The 18,725-nt window shown below is 42.8% G+C and overlaps 1 protein-coding gene across 1 annotated transcript in view; it reads right to left on the bottom strand.

Annotated features, from left to right (window-relative positions):
- Positions 1-18,725, bottom strand: part of si:ch73-138n13.1 (uncharacterized protein KIAA1671) — a 32,002-nt gene that overhangs the window by 4,558 nt on the left and 8,719 nt on the right. Inside the window, exons 3-6 of the mRNA XM_062384380.1 lie at positions 17,176-18,521; positions 16,977-17,067; positions 13,288-16,038; positions 12,880-13,005 (exon numbers count right to left, since the gene is read on the bottom strand). Of these exons, the coding sequence (XP_062240364.1) occupies positions 12,880-13,005; positions 13,288-16,038; positions 16,977-17,067; positions 17,176-18,506 (4,299 nt within the window). The 5' untranslated portion in view covers positions 18,507-18,521. The remainder of the gene's footprint in view (positions 1-12,879; positions 13,006-13,287; positions 16,039-16,976; positions 17,068-17,175; positions 18,522-18,725) is intronic.

The following is an 18,725-nucleotide window of genomic DNA, read 5'->3' as shown; positions in this document are numbered from 1 at the left end:
GAATATATAGTAACAGATTTGCTCGGAGAGACACCCGAAAATCAAGCATCAAGCTATCTGACCCCTAATTAAGTTTGGTAAAAGTCTAAATTTGGATCTCCACTAGTCAAAAATAAGGTTAAATGGGAAAAAATAATCATGAATGATAAAAAGTCAGTAGCTGGTTAATCTGTGTCATCTCTATTAACATAAGAGTTGTTGCATCCTCTGGAGCTTTAGTAGCAAGCAGTAGTAAGACACTTAATGAATGTAAGGTGAAGGTATGAGTTGATGGACACGGGACCAGAGCGGGGACAAAGACGGATGATGGGTGCGTGGGTGATTGAGTGTGTGTTTGCTGTCTACTGAACCATGCCTCTTTTAATGAGCCGGGTACAGAGGACATACTGTCTCCAAACCTCACAGAGCTCACAGAGGCACGCCTGCGCATGAACCGATAACCCTGGCCTATATAGGAAAAACACAATAGAAAAACCCCTCTGTCCTCAGCCTTGCCCGAGGGCTGGACACAGAAATGTGATACACCTGGCTCAGTAATAGCACAGAATCCTAGCCTATAAGCGCAGTCCACTACCAATGTTTATATGAGCAATGGCTGCAGATCACAACTCTCATTCATAAAGCTTCATGAATGATATCCTTGTTTTCTTTGTGTATGAGAAATACAGATAAGAGTCCTGCAAAAAAGGATGTCAGGGGAAACAATGAGACAGAAACAACATTTGAGGTGGAGTGTGACGGTGAGATATTTTAACTGAAGGAGCATAATATATCTGAAGAGAGTGAAAGGGAAAAAAATAAGAGCGGCACAGGGCATCATTCATCAGCTCAACCTTTCCTGACAGAAATAAATAAAAAAGAGAACAGTGAGAAGGGCATTCAGCACTGCTCCCTGCATCTGAGAGAAAACTCTTGTTCTCAAGTTCATCCTCTTCTCAAGGATTTACAGCACTCACACTTTTCACATTGACATCACAGGGTCAGAGCACTTAGCTTGAAATACACACCCTTCACAGATAACAATGGACAAAAACCCTGAGTTTAAAGCAAAATAGGGGGTAAACATGTGTAAAGAATAACCACTTGTCTATTGATCAATTTATCAATTATGGCTCATTTAAACAAGTTCTAATTTTTCTAATTGCTACACAGTGTCTTAACTTGGTGGATTGGCGGTTTCAGATCGTTGTAGAAATTGTCAGACACAAGCAATTTTCTTAATTGATTTCTTCCTTTTTTCCAAAACCATCGGACATAATTTGACGTGGTAACTGCGGTTATCTTTTCTCATCTCACTCTTTTCTTCACACAGCTACTGTGAAGAGTGAAGTGGACATGATATACAACAAAGGTGTTTGGCTAAAATCAAACAACAGAACCCTAACCCACAATTATGGGGCATATGCAGCATACATGTGCATACTTGCCTCCTCTTTACTACAGCATTTAGTTTTTGGCCTTGCTTCTAGTGAGAACCAGCATTAACAGATTTGAACGACCCATTGATTAACCTACTTTTTAGCATATTAAGAGAACAAGAGTCTTGTATGGCACGCCATCTTTGGTTTAGACCCTGCTGTATCATGTCGTCTATCTCTTCTTATCTGTGACTGCTATCACTGCTGTCAAAATTTAAAAAGCAGGCCTTGTAAATATAAAAGGCCTATTTATAAAAATTCCTATCCTATGTGGCGTGTCTGTTACGCAAACTCAACACTCCCAGAACACACCCTCACCTGATCAACACAGAACAGGAACATTGCCACTGCTGGAACATGTTGAGCAGCGCCACTATACTGCTTACAGTCACTGCTTATACCTATGGCAGGCTGCTCTAAGCAGAATGAGCCTTGTGGTGGATCTTTAAAAGGTGCCTCTATTACACTAGGTCATTAATCAGTCAGTACAAAAATATTCTTTTAACAGAACATGAACATTCTCACTTTCTCTTTTGGAATAGACAGTACATGGTTAAAAAAAAAAATAGTTTTAAGCACTTTGTTCACATTCCTCAGTTGCTCTAGTAGAAGGACACTCACAGGTTTGGGCTATATCATGCACAAACACAGAGAATACGGTTGATGATGAAAGCTTACTGAACCAGCGGGTCCAGGAGCAATGATTTATGGCTTTTCCTTAATAACATGAGCAATATTCAGCTTCCCGCTGACAGGAAGGGTGCGCCGGAGGAAACAACATAACAAAGAGCGGATGAATGAAAGGTTGGAAGAGAGAAAAGGTGGATCATTAAATAGGGTTAAACTGACAACAAGAGAAGGAAGGGGCTGGATCAAGGCCTTGGTAAACTCCTCCCTGATAATGCACTAATGACTGGGCACCACACACAACCCACAACACAGTCACATGGGGCAGAGAGACAGTGGTTTGTAGATTGCTCCTAGAACTCAAGAGTTGAATGGAAAGGGAGTAACTGCATTTGCAGGCTCTGGTGTTGCATCCCAGAGAAACAGCTGTAGATATAATTAGTGTGTTTACATGAACACATCATCCAAGACAAAAGTTTACAAATCAGTTTACAACACCGGTTAGGAATGTGTGTGAATCTGCTCTCAATCAGTGCTGTGGGCCTTCCAGTCAACATGGACAACATGTTTCAATCACACCCTTCAAACCATAAAAATCTGTTAAGATGTTTACATTAGACATTTTATGAGAGCCTTCCTCCCGTTCCATTACAGACTGGACTTTGCACATCGGCCGATATCAAGTACCAATCCAAGTGCATTAAAAAATTTAAGAACTTGTATTATTTATTTTAACAACTGTTTGCCACTAACCCTGTGTGGAGGTTTCAAGTGTTATTATTTTTGTAAGGCCTATTGCTTGTGTTGTAACTGATAGTACTAGTACTACCCCTCGAAACTGAAGTCTTGCATACGGTACACGTTGACGTTGTACTCGTTGGACTTTCTAGCGTGAAATATTATATATATATAATATATATAATATATATTGCTAAATTGCTGACATTTTTGCTAGCTTTGGCTAACGCTACAGTATCAGAAATCACTTCTTTGCTGCTCCAAAACAAAACAGCACAAATGCTTGAAGATCTCTAGTTTACATGTGATCTAAGACTACAACTCAACATTGATAGGTTTTTAATATTATTTTATTTTTCACCAGATTTCCTAAATAATAACGCATGTATCTTAATGAAAAAATTCAATTCCCCTTATTTATTGTTATTATTGAAGTAATTGCATATTGCTGTTTAACCTTTGTGTCGTGTTCGGGTCAAATCTGACCGATTTCCATTTCGATCAATCATAAATATTGTGTTTTACATTTTATTGTCTCAAGGGCTTATGATATCCTCCACACTAGGCATTTGAACATTTACAATTGCTGATCACTACTTTCATTGAATTTTGAGTTGTTTAGTCAACTTTGTAACACCTGTGGTGTTCCCGGTCAAAAATGACCGCCATAGGAAATGAATGGGTGACCCTAGATTGTGTTCATTCATCAGATAGTACACAACCACAAATCCACCACCACCACCACACGCACACACAAACACACCTACACGCACACACACACACACACACCTACACGCACACACACACACACACACGCACGCATGCACATACACGCACGCACACACACACACACTCCACCCCACGTGAACCCCTTTCAGACTGACCATGTGTCCTCTCTTTCCCATGCTTATGTTCCTGTCCCCCTACGTGAACCACACCTTCCAGACTAAACGTGTAACACTTCAAAGTTACCAATTAGGTGTTTGTTATGGGAACCTGGCTCTTTCCCGGGCTAATGTGTCCATCCCCCCACGTGAACCACACTTTCGATACAAAACGTATGATATCTTCTCACAGATCCCCTATATATAGCTTGCTTGTGCATTGCTCTTATTTTACTCTGAACACAATGAGTCGGCGCCCGATCAGATGTTTTTCTGTCAGAGAGGCTCTTGACCTTTTTTTTCAAACTGATGAAGACGGGATTGGAGTTGAACCAGAAATAGAGGAGGATGTTTCAGAAATAGAAGACAACGATCCTGATTTTGATCCAGACCATCATGAGACCGAACAGTCAACATATGGCGAGGAAGAGGCCCCTGAGGAAGAGGCACCTGGGGAAGAGGCCCCTGTGGAAGACACACCTGAGGTGACATTCCAGTCCAAGGATGGCAACTTGCTCTGGTATTCATCCCCCCAGGACAGAGGAGGCAGAACAAGAGGGGAAAATATCATTAGGATGTCTTACATGTTTCAAATGTGATGCCTACGTTTGCAAGACACACTGTGACCTGATTGCAAAATGCCACTCCTATGTCTGAACACACACACACAAACACACACACACACACACACACAATGTGTTCATGTTGATGTTCTGATGTTCTGTGAATTTGGTCTCTGTTTTGATTTTTCTACAATAAATGTTAATTTTGGAATCCAACTTTCAATTTCTGTGATTATTCACTGCAGTTATTCATGTAACCAGTAGTCTGAGACATTGTTTACAGGTTAAAAGGGAGTTAAATACAATTTGGTGACAATCAATGGTTTTTGTGTTAATGTAAGGGCAGTTAAAACAGGCCGGTCAAATTTGACCGGGAGCACCAAAGTAAGGGGGGAGAAACGAACACGACACAAAGGTTAAACACAGCCACTACAGCATCAAAAATGCAATGCCCCAATTTAGTTTTTTCGACATATTATATAGCATCAAATAGCATCTTTCAAACTATTAAGAAACAGTGTATTTTGATAAACTGTATATTTCTTGATAGAAACTGCTTTTTAGTTAAGAGGATGATGAGTCACCTTTTGTGTTATGTAAGCTGTGCTAATGTCAGTAAACAAAAAACAAACAAAAATAATAATAAAAATCAATTTCAATAGGGCCTCCCACCGATTTTGGTGCTCGGGCCCTAAAAATCAAGCATATATAGGGAACTGATATCTATGAGTGTGTGCAATTTGGTGCAGCTTGGTTGAAAGGGGACTGTTGGGCCTTGGTGAAAGCATTCTACTGACATTTTAGTTATAAATGGGATGTGATCACCTCAAAGACTGTTAAGACTATAACAGGCATTAAAAATACACACATTTAGTCCCAACATCAGACATACAGTACATCACCACTTTCCATCCTCTACTCGAATGCTCTTGTCAATCTGGTGAGGGTAGAGTGGGAAAATATACTCTGCATGTACTTGTGCACACAGCAGTAATCAATATCAATATCCTCCAGATATTCAAAACAACTGCTCCCACAAGCACTAATCTCACGTCAACAAATGGACATTCTAGCCACAGCTTACATTAAGACACAATGTGCAGGGCCAAACGAACAGTGCTGTGTTATTCTTTCATTACATAAGTGTTACATACAGCCAATAGCTCAGTTTTCTACAAAGCATCTGCTAAGAACAGAGGGGAATAATGTAAAAACCTGACTTGGCTTAAGAATTTAGTCCAGGGAGCGCTGGACCTGACTTAAAGGATTATTCTTGTTATTTTCAGTCTGAGGTTTGTTTTTCGTGGAGTTTGCCAATATGACGAGAGTTTGAGATCAAATGTTTGACACATCGATGTGTATCCAATCTGTTCGAAGTGCTGTTGTGCAGTACACACATACAGGGCTAATAACTGACCCCAAAGCTGATATGAAGTTAAATAGCTATACACTAAAGTCTGTACATGGATATAATTAAGGGGTTTAATAGCATGTTTAGTCATTTCCATATTTTGTAATACTCATTAAATTCTCAAAAAACTGTTACGTCCTACCATCAGGTCGTACTGATCCCAAAAATCCTTAACAATTAATTCTGATTGGTTTAGCTTGACAATGCTCTTTGAAACTTCAAAAACCCAAATATTATCAAGTCATTGATTTTAAGTCCACATCTAATAAAATACTAGAGATGTTTCTTTATGTCCCTTTGACTCCTGTTCTTTGTGTCATTTTGGCTGTAAATGTATGCCCACTGATGGGATTATTAAGTTTCGCTAAATTTCCTATTAAATATGATCATGTACCATATTATGATACATGACATGTGTTTATTGCCTGCAGGTGTCCACCATTCATGACACAGGGGGGGGCATGTCTGAAGTCGAATTCTGGTCAACAACAACAACAGTTGGCAGTTTATATATATCCAACATCTGATATGACACAAATGCCATTTCAGTACTTAAATGGTATAGAGATTTGGAAACCTGTCAGCCTACAATGTCATCTGAGTTATAAGGAACTGCTAGCTATCAGATGTCAATATCCAACTGTACGTAGTGGACAAGTCGTGAGGGATCATGCAGGCACAGTTCAACTATTCTTACTGAGTTTCAGTCAAAACTAATTTTCTCAAATGAAATAGCATGAGGATATTAAGAACTGTAGAGTCCTCTGCATAACTGGATATTGACAGTTAGTGTCAAAGCTCAATTGACTGAATTGCTTTCAGCTGTCATACAGACCTATACATTTCCATTTGCTGCTCTAATGGCAGCTGAAGCAACTCTTTACCAAATCGCACATCAGATCCAAGGAAGAGAAAGTTGTGACAAAAGTAAACTAGCATAAGTAAATTTAGCAGATGGTGCAGATTTCCATCTCTGCACTTTCAAACCTGTTCTGATGTTTTTGTGCTCCAAAGGAAATGCGTAGCCCCAATGTTCACATCCTCTCATCCATTTACTAGCTACCTGATGGCTTACCATCGATCCAGATGGGAGACAATTAAGCTGCTCCCGCACACAACAATCACGACTTGTGATATCTAAGACAAACAAAGTCACGTCAACACATATGTCAGCCACATATACGTCAAGAAAGAAAAAAGCTTATCTTTAAGTGTTATGACTCATGAGGTGTTAGTCAGCACTTCAGCAAACAGGCGTAACCTAAAGATAGGAACAACTGCTGAAATGTATCCGTACATGGATTTCTACATTTGTCCTTCACATAGAGAACAGAGCCGCTTAGATGTCAGGGTGGAGTCAAGGAGAGACTGAAATCCAAGAAATCACAATTTTCATCTCATCTAGAGATTCAATGTTAAGGGTGTAACATTTGTAGCAATATAATAAAAGTCCAAAATACATATCAATACTAAATATAATGCTTATGCATTGTGAAAGTACAGTATGGATGTATGATGCATAATTGATCTATATCTGATTTATAAAATATTTTTGCATTTTATCAAGTGTTGGTCACTCTGCTCATAAATAAGAGTTTGACACCATAACCTTCACTAAGGAGCAACAAAATTAATAAAATGTGACATTCAACATGAAAATTATTGATATTGACTGATACAATTATTGATATTGTTTTGGCCATACAATCCAGCTCTATTCCTAGTACTTAGTATTATCAGTAATAACACAATAGGTGGGTGACGTGCTGGTCCTGAAGAGCTAGAATAACAACGGCTTTGCTCAACAAATAAGAGACAAACAAGGAATGGTTTACATTGTGCCAATGACAATATAAGACTGAGATGTGGTGAATGTATAGACAGAGATATTCGAGCAGCAGCATGGGTAGGTCAAAACCAGGCAGATGGATAAGTTCTTGACGTGTTTGGCAAGAGACCAAATAGCTGATAAGGGAGCAGCTGTGGTTGGACATTTCTGAAAAATTTGTTGAATACCACTTGTGCTTTATTTAACTTAAACTGATGTGAAAGTTCCACAGCATATACAGGAGTAACAGCAATGACCAGCTGTATTGATCAGTAAAGAACCTCAAAAGGTGGCTGGTGAATATGTATGATTATTGTTTTAATCTGGTATCAACAGTGGAAACTGACCAGTGCTTCCCTGTACTTCAAATGTGTGTGTTGTCTTACAGCAGTGGGCGTGTTGGGTGCGGTGCGCCTGCGTAGGGACAGACGTTGGTGGCTGCGCAGTGAGAACCTGCGGATGGAATCCCTGCTACGGGAGGCCAGGGAACGCAGGGAGTTGGTTCTCTTGAAGTCCCCAGTCCCGTCCTCTCCCCTGCCTCCCCTCTCCGCTGGGTTGGATAAAAAGCCGAGTGCCCCGTGAAGGGAGCGACGGACATTTCCCACCCATCCTGACACCTGAGACTGAGCCACCGATAGCTTGTCCCCTAGATACTCCATCACAAGCCACTACTTGCAAGACCTGCTGTGCTACAATAGAGTCTGTGAACTGAGCTGTGACTCCTGTTATCACAGCAGAGGGAAAGCATTAGAGTCTAGTTCTGCTGAGAGGTGGTGGTCCGGGGACAGGTATTCACTGATGTGTGTTGCTGGGTCAATACTGCAGCAATGAGGAAGGTGACACAGAGAAAAACAATGCAGCTCAGCTGATTTTGATGTGGCGATGTTGGTGGCTTCTGCAGCACAGACAACGCCAGTCAGTCACTGACCGTTACAGGACTGAGCAGCTCTTCGGTTTCACTCCTTAATGGTCTTTCTGCAGTGCAGTCCCACTGGAGCCATCAGGACTCTGTTTCAACTCATCACTGTCGAGGCTCCAGGATGTAGGCCCTAATTGTGAAGCTTTCTAGTGTCAATCTCAATGCACACACTAATGCTAGCTATGATATGCCTGGCAAAACACCTAAAAAGGGCATGTAAAGGTTACGTAAGGCCAGCAATTTCTATTAGATATGCAGGGTACTACTCTCTGAGAGAGGCTGGAAAACTGCTGCGCTGTCTACCAACATGTTTCTCAGCAATGTTTCTCGGACCCAAGGCATAACAACCAAGAGCGATATTAACAGAATCACATCCGCAACCTGCTCTTTTAGATTGGCACAACATTCAGTTATGTGTTACCAAGTTCTATAATTATTAGAACTTGTTTTTTCAACGCTCTGCGACCCCCCTAGGCAAATCCTCCAGGTGTGAGCTCCTCGGATCCCAGCCTCAATCAGCCTGTCAGTACTTCCAGGTATGGGGTTGATGCGTCTCTTCCAAAAAAAAGGATCCGGGTTAAAAGTTGAGAAATCCATCTATCCAACGAGGCCACATCCCCATGGTGCGTGGTACTACGTTACCTTCTGGCTCAAAGCTGAGAGGAGAAATGGTGCAAGACAGCTGGTGGCACAAGGAAAGCTGCTGTAGTCATTCGTATTCCATGAGGAAAACCAGGGGGAAACCACAGCAAAGCACAACCCAGCAAACAGGAGAGAGTCCTGTGGTGGACAAGTCAAATCCACAGGAGAAAGAAAAGACAGACGGAGAAAAATTGTTACTCTCCCTGTCTCCTGCTGCAGGTACAGGCAGGTAGGAGAAAATGCGTCAGCAGTGCTGCTCACTGTATTACAGCGCTAGGACTCACAGTCAAGGAGAAACTGGGTGGAGAGAGGGAGTGTGGAAGAGAGTCAGGGAGAGTGAGAGCGAGAGAATGGGAGGTCCCTGAATCAGAGCGGGAGGGAGAGAGGGGAGGGTTGATATATGTTCTGCGGTGCTCTATCGCTCCAGCCTGAATCAGTTGCAGGGCAAGACAGAGAAGTGTCACAGCTGGAGCAGAGACGCAGTGGAGACAAATGAGGAGGGAGGGATGTCACTTCATCCAAAACAGACAGAGACAACTATATATCGAAAGTGACGATGATATGATAAGATAGGAATGAGAAAAATTAAAAATAGATTGATTAGACGTGCATGAGAGACAAGAGTGAAAAGACAGGTGTGCCTCTCAGGAAGAAAATAGACTCTAATGCCAACCAGTTTGTCAACACAATGCAGCTAGAATCACAACAGCCTTCAGTCAATGTTTATTCAAATCAGTCAGTCTCATGCAAACAGCCCCGCATGCTACCAACTGAAACATGTCTGAATTGTATGGTGCCAGTGAGCTTGATGGCCTAAATAAAGCCACAGTGGGCGACTCCAGACAAACTCCAGAGAGTTGACCTCAGAGCAAACTGGGACAGAGGGGCTTCATAAAGCTGGATCCCAGTCCACATATGCCCCCTGCAGGTAATCTGATTATCTTTTCTGTGAAGTGATAAATGCGAGTCTGGGGTGAGGCTGTGTGTTTCCTACAGCACACAAAAGACTAATCACACATTCTCCTCAGATTGACAACCGTCGGTTCTTCCTTAGTAATCTGACCTCCAAGGACGAGCTAAATTAGCCCCGGCTAATTAGCTAAACTCATTTTCTACATATTTTATGTTTGCTGTTTGGTGGTAAAGAGATGACAGGAATATTATTATTTTCCTGAAACATGTGATACCAAAACTGTAATTGCTTTATCAATAATCTTTCTTCTCAATTGAATTATCAAGTTAACAAAATACTCAAAATTACAGCTGAAGCAATTATATATCTAATAGGGAATTCTTTATAATCTTTATTGATTATTATATTCTTTAATAAGTAAATTTCTAACATTTAAGTTCTCTGTTCGGATAAATATTTGCTGGTTCCGGCTTCTCAATGATTTACAGCAATTTTTCATTTAATACAATTGTAAATGTAAAAATGTTCGGTCTGTACTGCTGTTTGGATAAGACAAGCAATAAAAAGATCCCAGTTGGCCCAATAATAACAATAAAATAGTATAGACATATACCAAAACAAAATGTCAGACTACTTAGTCATGAAAATATATGTTACCAATTAATCGTTATTTCCTACCAACATGAAAACATTTAATTTTGTCATAACTGAGAGGTAGTTTTGTAGTGTTGGTGATTTTCTCAAATTTTATAAACCATATAAAAGTAGACAGAAAGAAGAAAAATATCTACTCTCCCTTATTTTCCTAACACTCGTCCTCCTGAGCGTCATCTACTGGAAGTGACTCACAGCTGCTCAACAATTCCCTTGTTCTTCTGACCTCATCAGTCTCTGTGGAGACCCTGCTACAAACCGACCAGCATCCACACATAAGAGGTGAAACAGCATGTAGCTATAGTCCATACATAATACTGTTAACGATAGCAACATACACTCAGTGTGTTAAATAAGAGGATGTATACGTCTTAGAGAGAAAGATCTGTAATAGGAGAGTAGTGGTGTCACTTACCCAGAGGCAGTGTGGAGTCAAGCAGCATGACCACATGTAAAACACAGCTCTCAGCCCAGTGCCCATCTCTGCTCTGCCCCACTCACCAGCCTCAGACCCTCTGACTTCCACCAATGATGTCACCATAAAACTATTATCTCATTTATATCAGCCTGAGGACGCACCATCCACTAAATATATTGTGGGGAAATAAATCATATATCACATCTGCTTACTCGTTATAATCTGGTACTATCACATTTCAGGGATATTCTATCACCTGGTCCAAAACATAACAATTTGAATCGCTACTTCGGGTAGAGGTACTACTATTGAGCCTGGGAAAAGTTGATAACTTGTCATTTATTCTTTAAAAAATATTCTTATTCTTCCAAATCATTTATGTGTTTCTGCTGTTATATATGATAATAGATTGAAAACCTTTAGGTATTGGATCATTAGGATGCAATCTCAGCTTCAAGAGATATTGATAGTAATTGATTGTTCAAATTACTAATTATCAACGTGGTATTTTCAATCATCCAATTAAAAAAAAAGAATTGCAGTGTTTATTAAGTTATGTTAAAACTAATCTATGAGCTGTTCAAACATGGTCCATGTTACAATGAAAAAAAAAAATCACACACTTTTCCTGCGGCTCAAGAATCACAAACAGTACATGTGATACAGAGATGGATGAAATATACAGAGAGGCGCAAACACACAAATTTTACCCAAGGATATGAGGTCATAATTTGCCTCCACACCAGAGTCACATAAGCAGACTAAAACACAACCACTAGATGGCAGTAGTCACCTGTAAATGGTGAAAGAATCCGAGCCATGTGTCATTGACCTGTGCAATTATAAGACACAATATACTGTACTCCTGGGTTCAGTGTGCAGGCCTTCAACCGGGAACTGCAATTACAGTCTCATTGACAAAGAGCCGACTGAACCCAACCCTGCACAGCTGATAAACACAGACTGGATGTGCTTGAATTCATATAATACACGAGTGTGTCTAATTGCAAATACGCAGACAACTTTAGTTTACCGATGTCAAAAAGAAAAAGCAGACCTGAACTACAAGGCTAAGAGCTGGAAATGACAGGTGTTTACCAGCAAGACAGCGGATCACAGTCACACAAATGTTACGTGTCTGCGCTGCTGCTGGACACAATATCATTATGAGCCATTTCACTTCACAGGTTTCCCTGAGCCATGCTGACACCAGTCTAATAAATGAGCAGTAAGGGCAAGTACTCATTAACCATTTATCTAATCCAATCCTGAAATACAGGCCTGAGAAGCTGCTCGGGCGCCACTTCCCTGGAACGTGACGTGGGATGGGTGGAGGTGAGTCTAGCAGGCCATGCCATCAACATTAGTCACAGACTCTTTACTACTTTGACAAGGGGGCGTTCTGTAGTAGACCATCAGACAACTGACTGCATTCCACTTTTACCTACTGTCTGTCAACAATGCACGAGACACACACAAACACACAGGTAAATGGTCTGTATTTATACAGCGTTTTCTAGTCCTGATGGCCGCTCAAAGCGCTTTACAGTTCAGTTTGCCTTTCACACCCACACACAATCATGCAGAGCATCTATTAGCAGCAGGTATAAGCAGCACAAATCGTACAACTAACCTTTAACCAGGACCTCAAAAATGATGTTTTACCTTAGTAGGACATTGCCACACACACACACACACCTCCTTCTCCACAAAGCTGTGTGAGAAACAGTCTAAATGAAAGTAGTGACATTAACAATGGACTCAGCCAGTCATCAATCTGATGATCTTAATTCTCACTACTTGGTTAGTGGTTTTCTGGAACGCAGTATTAGAATTGCAGCAGCTGAGCTGCAGCCTGACTCACCAAGCTGTGGCGGTCCTGCTCTCTATGTGAGCTGCGGCTCCTCATCCTGGAAAGGCTTCCCTCCACAGTGCTGATTGAAGGAGCAGATCGACGTGACACACTGCGAGACCGCATCCTGTTCAACTCCTAACAACACAAAGGGACCAACATGAACTCCTCATCACGTTAACCTGATACCATGATGCTGACATGTCATGTTAATCTGTGAGAGATATAAATTACCACATTATCATTTTGAATGACCAAACTTGTCTGAGGAGGGTGTGAGTTTGTTGTTGAGGGATTTATTTTCTCAGCAATTTAGCTACACAGTGTAGGTGCAAGTTGGACACCTAAATAAAAAAAGATTTGAACAGATCAAAACTCCTAGAAAATAGTGTCAGTCTGTCAAGTCTCTTGTAGACTCACCTTGGATTCATGTGACTTCTTCTGGCTCCACACCTCCCCCCTGCTGTCTTGAGGCTGTAGCTCTGTGGGGAACCATATTTGATTTGTGGGGGCGCTGCTGTTGTTGACTCCACCAGCAGAGCTCCAAGCTTTGGTGTCTGTGCCGGGCACAGGGCCCAAGTACTTTGGCTCATCAACCAGGGCAGACCTGCGCCTCTGAGGAGTCAGGAGCCGTTCCTCCTGCCTGAGGAGGAGTTGCTCTGGGCTGAGTATGTTGGAATGTTTTCTCGGTTCAGCCACAGGCTTGTCCACAGACATCTCGACAGGCCGCAGCTCCCATGGATCCTGAGGAGATGCTATCCATACTGGGCTGAAGAGACCCACTGACGTCTGTGGTGGCACCTTCCAGCTAACATCTCTCTCAGGTGTTGGCTGTAACCTTCGGCCAACCCCATCATCCACTCCCTGGAGAGCAGGTACAGGAAACAGGTCTTTACTGGGGGACGGCTGGGTTTGGGATGTGAAAGTGTCCGCAGGTTTGTAAGACTCTTCACCTCTCGGAGATGGCTCTTTCCATCTTGTTGCAAGGTCACTGCGCTGAGAAGCAGGCTTGGGAAACTGTTCATTTCGTTGCACAGAGTCCAGATCCAACACTTTATGCCTGAGAGGTGCTGACCTCACACGCTCCTGCTCCTCTTTCTTCTGCTTCTCTTTTAGTCGCTGCCTCTCTGCTTCTTGCTGTTTGGCTATCTGTCTCATTTTCTCTGCCTCCTCCCTTTCCATCTTCTCCCTCAGTCTACATTTTTCAAAATCCAAAATCTGTTGTCTGTCCCGCTCTGCCTGTTTTTGCTTTTCAAACTCCAAGAGCATTCTTTTCTCCATCTCCATAAGTCTATCCAACTCTTCCCTCCTCTGCCTTTCCCTCTCCAGCTCTCGTTGTCTGAACCTCTGGTTTTCCAACTCCTGCCTCTCAATGTCTAGTTGTCTCTGTCTCTCAAGCTCTCTCTGCTTTTCCCTCTGTCTCTCCATCTCTTTCTGACGCTCCTTTTCCAGCTCCCTTTGTCTTTCCCTTTCTTTATCAAGCTCTCTCAGTCTCAACATCTCCTGCTCAAGTGCCATCTGTTTTCCTTTCTCTGCCTCTTCTCTCTCCATCTTCTCTCGAAGTCTCTGCTTCTCGAACTCTATTAGCTGCTGCCTCTCCTTTTCTTTCTGCTTCTGTTTTTGAAACTCTAAGAGCTGCTGTCTCGCCAGCTCCTCCATTTTCTGTTTCTCCATTTGGACTTCGAGCAACTGTCTCTCCTTGTCCAGCTCTCTCTGCCTCTCTTCCTCCCTTTGTCTTTGCCTCTCCTGCTCACGCTGTCTCTCCCTTTCCTGTTCTCGCTGTTTCTCTCTTTCAATCTCCCGCTCCCTTTCAAATTCTTGACGTCTTTCTTTGTCAAGTTGCCGTTGCCTCTCTCTTTCCAGTTCTCTTTGTCTTTCTCTTTCCAATTCTTGAAGTTGCAGTTTTTCAAGTTCTATCTGCTTCTGCCTCTCCAGTGCGCGTTGCTTCTTCTCAAACTCTTTTTTCTCCTTCTCGAAGGCTTTCTGTCTTTGCCTTTCAAATTCTCTTTGCCTCTCTCGCTCCTTCATTCGTGCAAATTCTAAATGTGCTTGTTTCTCTAGTTCAAGCTGTCTCTGTTTTTCCCATTCAAGTTCTTTAATTTTATCTTTGTGTTTTTCTGTATCCTGTTTCTGTCCAAACATTATTTCCTCTATTCCCTGTCCGTCCAATGCTGGTCTAATCTCCCTGTGTGGCATGTGGCTCCTCATCAGCTCTTCAACTTGATCTTGAGAGGTTTTTCCAAAAGCTTCCTCTAATGATGGATTCCTCCTAACGGGAAGGATCTTCCCTTGAGAGCCCCCAAGTGCAGACTTCACAGAGAAATCAAATGGCATAGCAATGTCCCCCATATTTGCGCCTGCATCTACAGGAGAAACTGGCTCCTGCATTTGTCCAGTCAAAGCAAAGTAGGTCGCCCTGGGTTTCTGCTGTTCTTCTGCCTGCAGTATTTTCAAACGTTTAGGTGCTGCAGCCACCTCCTCCTGCACGGTATCTCTGCGCCTCTCTTTATCCAAAGCCACCTCTCCTTCCCTTTGTGATTCGTTTTGCATCTCTCTCTCTGTGCCTGCGTCCTGCTCGAGGCCTGTAGTAGTCCACTTTGGCAAAGCTCCTACTCTCAGAAATCGTGGCAGCTGATCGGGGGTCACTGACAAAGTTGGTTCTGCTTGTGCCGTGCCAGTTCTCTCTGCTACCGGCCGGCTTCCTTCTGAGCGCCTCGAGCGTAACGTCATGGCCTTATCTTCCCACTGGGCGGACGGGATGTTCTCACTCACTGCCCTGTTCTCTTCAATGGCCTGCACCTTGTCAAATGCGTGTACCACCCGCAGAGGACTCGACTGAGACGCTTGTTCTTTATAGTTGGCAGTGACCAGAGTTCCCTCGTCCTCGTCCTCACCATTTCCTCTCTTCTGCTCAAGGAGAGAATCCTTGAGCTGGTTTGAAGGCTCGCCCTCATCCACCATCAGCACACTGTGCCTCTCCACAACATTTTCAAACAAGGTTGCCCGTACTGTCTGCACTTCACCGCTGGGACCACTTTCCTTGGAAGAAGCATCAAGCGTCTGTCCTGCCTCAGGCCATTCAGGCATGGAGATGTTTGTGAGCTTCTCTTGGGAATCTTTAAAATCCCCAAAAGTCATGTGGTCGCTGGGTTCTGGACTGAACTCTTCATTCTGAGAAAATAAAAATATATATTAAGAATTGTTGCTGACAGCAAACTTGCAACTGGTTGTCAATTTGTTTAATTATATCATAATTTAAACACTAAATAATAAATGAGACTTATGAAAAAAATAATGCTTTAAACATCAAATCTGAACTGAAACACTTTTCACTACAAAACCAGACATGAGAGCTAGTGAGGCTTGACAACAACACAGGAGAAAATACAGCAAACAAAGTTAACGTCATTGAGTGAATAGAACTGAAATTATATCCCCTTGATCTGGCTTGGCCTCATAACAGTGGGTGTGGCGCAGAGGTGGTAATCAAAGCCTCTCTGTGTTAACCTTTTCCAGGGATGTCCTCATTGGGTGTTTCATAACCAGCAGCCACCGGGGATGTTTAATGTGCAGTCAGTCTATTTTTTTTCAATTCCCCATTTCCCCTAGGAACATTTTCCTCCCAGTGTAGACAGACAGGGATCGATGGCAAATGTAAACACTCTTTTTGGTGTATAAGATGTAATTTTACAGTGGCTACGTTGACATGGACACCAATATTGGGATATTAACTTGATTGAGCCAACTGTCTGAATGAGCCATGTAAACGATATTCTTTGATTACCTTAATTCGTATTAGTTCGGAATAAGCAATCATCAAATAAAGACATGTGAAGTATTCCGACTTTAGTCACATCATGTAGGCAAGTATACATCTGGATAGAATTATAACCTGAATGTGTTCACAAGATTTTGGGACATCGAGATAAAACGCTCATCGACTGCTTGACGGAGTTGTACCTTTAGAAAAATTTGAGGATAGTCTAGAAGAGGATAGTGTTTCCCAGCACCACACCACTGCAGTCTCTTATTGTCATTCTCATTTGCCTGCTGAAAATAGAATTTGCCCAACAGAAACCAGTTCCTAAGAGGCTTAGTCCCTCTCTTACCCTCCTCTGAGGATCTCTGATGATCTCATGGTGATCTGTTGCCTCACTGAGTGGAACACTGCCAAGGCCGGGTGACCTCTCGGATGAAAACCTGATGAACATACACCACACGAGACAAAAGCCATGCATGACAATGGGATTCCCGGACAAAGACATTGGGACAAAAGCAAACTGAGGAGAAATCAGGAGCATCTCATACCTTTTAGTCAGGTCGAAGGGCAAGGGGCGGGGCTTCAGCGATTGAATCGTGACAGGACTCTGAGTTGGTGGCGTATCCTCTGTCAGCTGCTTGATGAGCTTTTTAACACCTACTGGCGGTTCGATTTCAGGGACCAGCTGCACAGGAGAGTGAAGATCTGAGCCTTGGCCATTGGCTCCAGTTGCCGGAATGGAAGAAGAGTCTAGGAGGAGACTGATTCGTGACTTAATGCTAACCCTACGCTTATTCTCATCAGTTTCTTTGACAGACACTTCTTCTGCCATTTTGTTGCTTTGGTCTGAGATGACAGGCTTGGCTACAGCATCATTACTTTGTGGTATGTTACTCTTTGGGGTTTTCTCTTGTTCCCTCTTCTGTGGCAGTGCCGTTTCCTCAGGAGTGTTCTCTTTAGTGTTTGATATAAGACTTTTACGGTGAAGCGAAAGACCGATGGATTCAAACTTGGATGTGAGATCAGCTGAAAGTGGCCGTCTCCCAACCCTGCGAGGGACCAAATCTTGGGCCTCTAATTTGGTTGGACTGTCAAGGAAAATGGCTGATACAGGTCTGGGCCTGGAGCCTCTGGGCTTGGGTCTCAGTGGTACAACAACCTCAGGCTTAGCTTCCTCCCTTACTTCTTGCTCCTGCCCTACCTGAGCAAGGAAACCCATGGACTTTGCTCGAGTAATGGAGGCCCCACCTTTGCTGGATGTTGTCTTGTCCCTCTCTTCTTCCGTTTTAGTGGTTCCAGACCACTCTGCAGCTGGGTTTTGTTTAAGGCTCCTGGAATAGCCTAACCTTGATACCCCAGGTTTCAAGCCCTCTGCTGGCACAGGAATAGTGGGTTTAGTAGGGTCTCCAGGGTCAAAAGGCGGTGCTGGTTTAAATGGCTGGACTACTGGCTTGGTCGTTTGTCCAGTGTTAACCTTATTAGCTGTTTTAAAGCAGGTAGGGGCAGGACGGTTTGAATTTTCTAACACTGGCTTGAGTTTAACTGGGGCAGCTGGTTGCTGTGGTTTTGGGTTGCATGGAGGCTCTGGTTTGTATCCAGGAAGACGAGTGGACTCTGGCCTGGGCTTGGTTTGAGGCTTTGGGGCAAGTATGGGCTTAATGCTGGGGTTTCTATCCATTGTAAAAGGCTTAGGAGAGAGTCTTGGCCTGGGTCCTGGGGCAGGTTTGTTTGGTTCTGCTGTGATGATGTGGGACTGGTTGATGGAGGGGATCTCGATGAGGCTCTTATTGCTGGAATCAGTCAGAGGATTCAGATGAAGTCGTCCTCCCGCCACTGGCCTCCCCACCTCGCCAGGCTGAACTTCTACCTGAGCAGCCATCGTCTTCAACAGCACCTTGAATAAAAATAGAAGTACTACTATGAGTCATAAAGACGTACTCAACCACGGCACTACATCGTGCAAAATCAAGAATTAGAATAAGCCTTGCTCTATCTAGCCTTAACTGTGGACTTTGTCTTGGGAGCGCCTTACCCTCTACAGCAATCATACACCTAAGTGAGACCGATATTTACACAAGGTTATTGATCATTCTTGCAA

This window comes from Platichthys flesus, chromosome 3, assembly GCF_949316205.1.
Source record: "Platichthys flesus chromosome 3, fPlaFle2.1, whole genome shotgun sequence".
Lineage (NCBI taxonomy): Eukaryota > Metazoa > Chordata > Actinopteri > Pleuronectiformes > Pleuronectidae > Platichthys > Platichthys flesus.
This window is presented reverse-complemented; position numbering and strand designations above follow the sequence as displayed.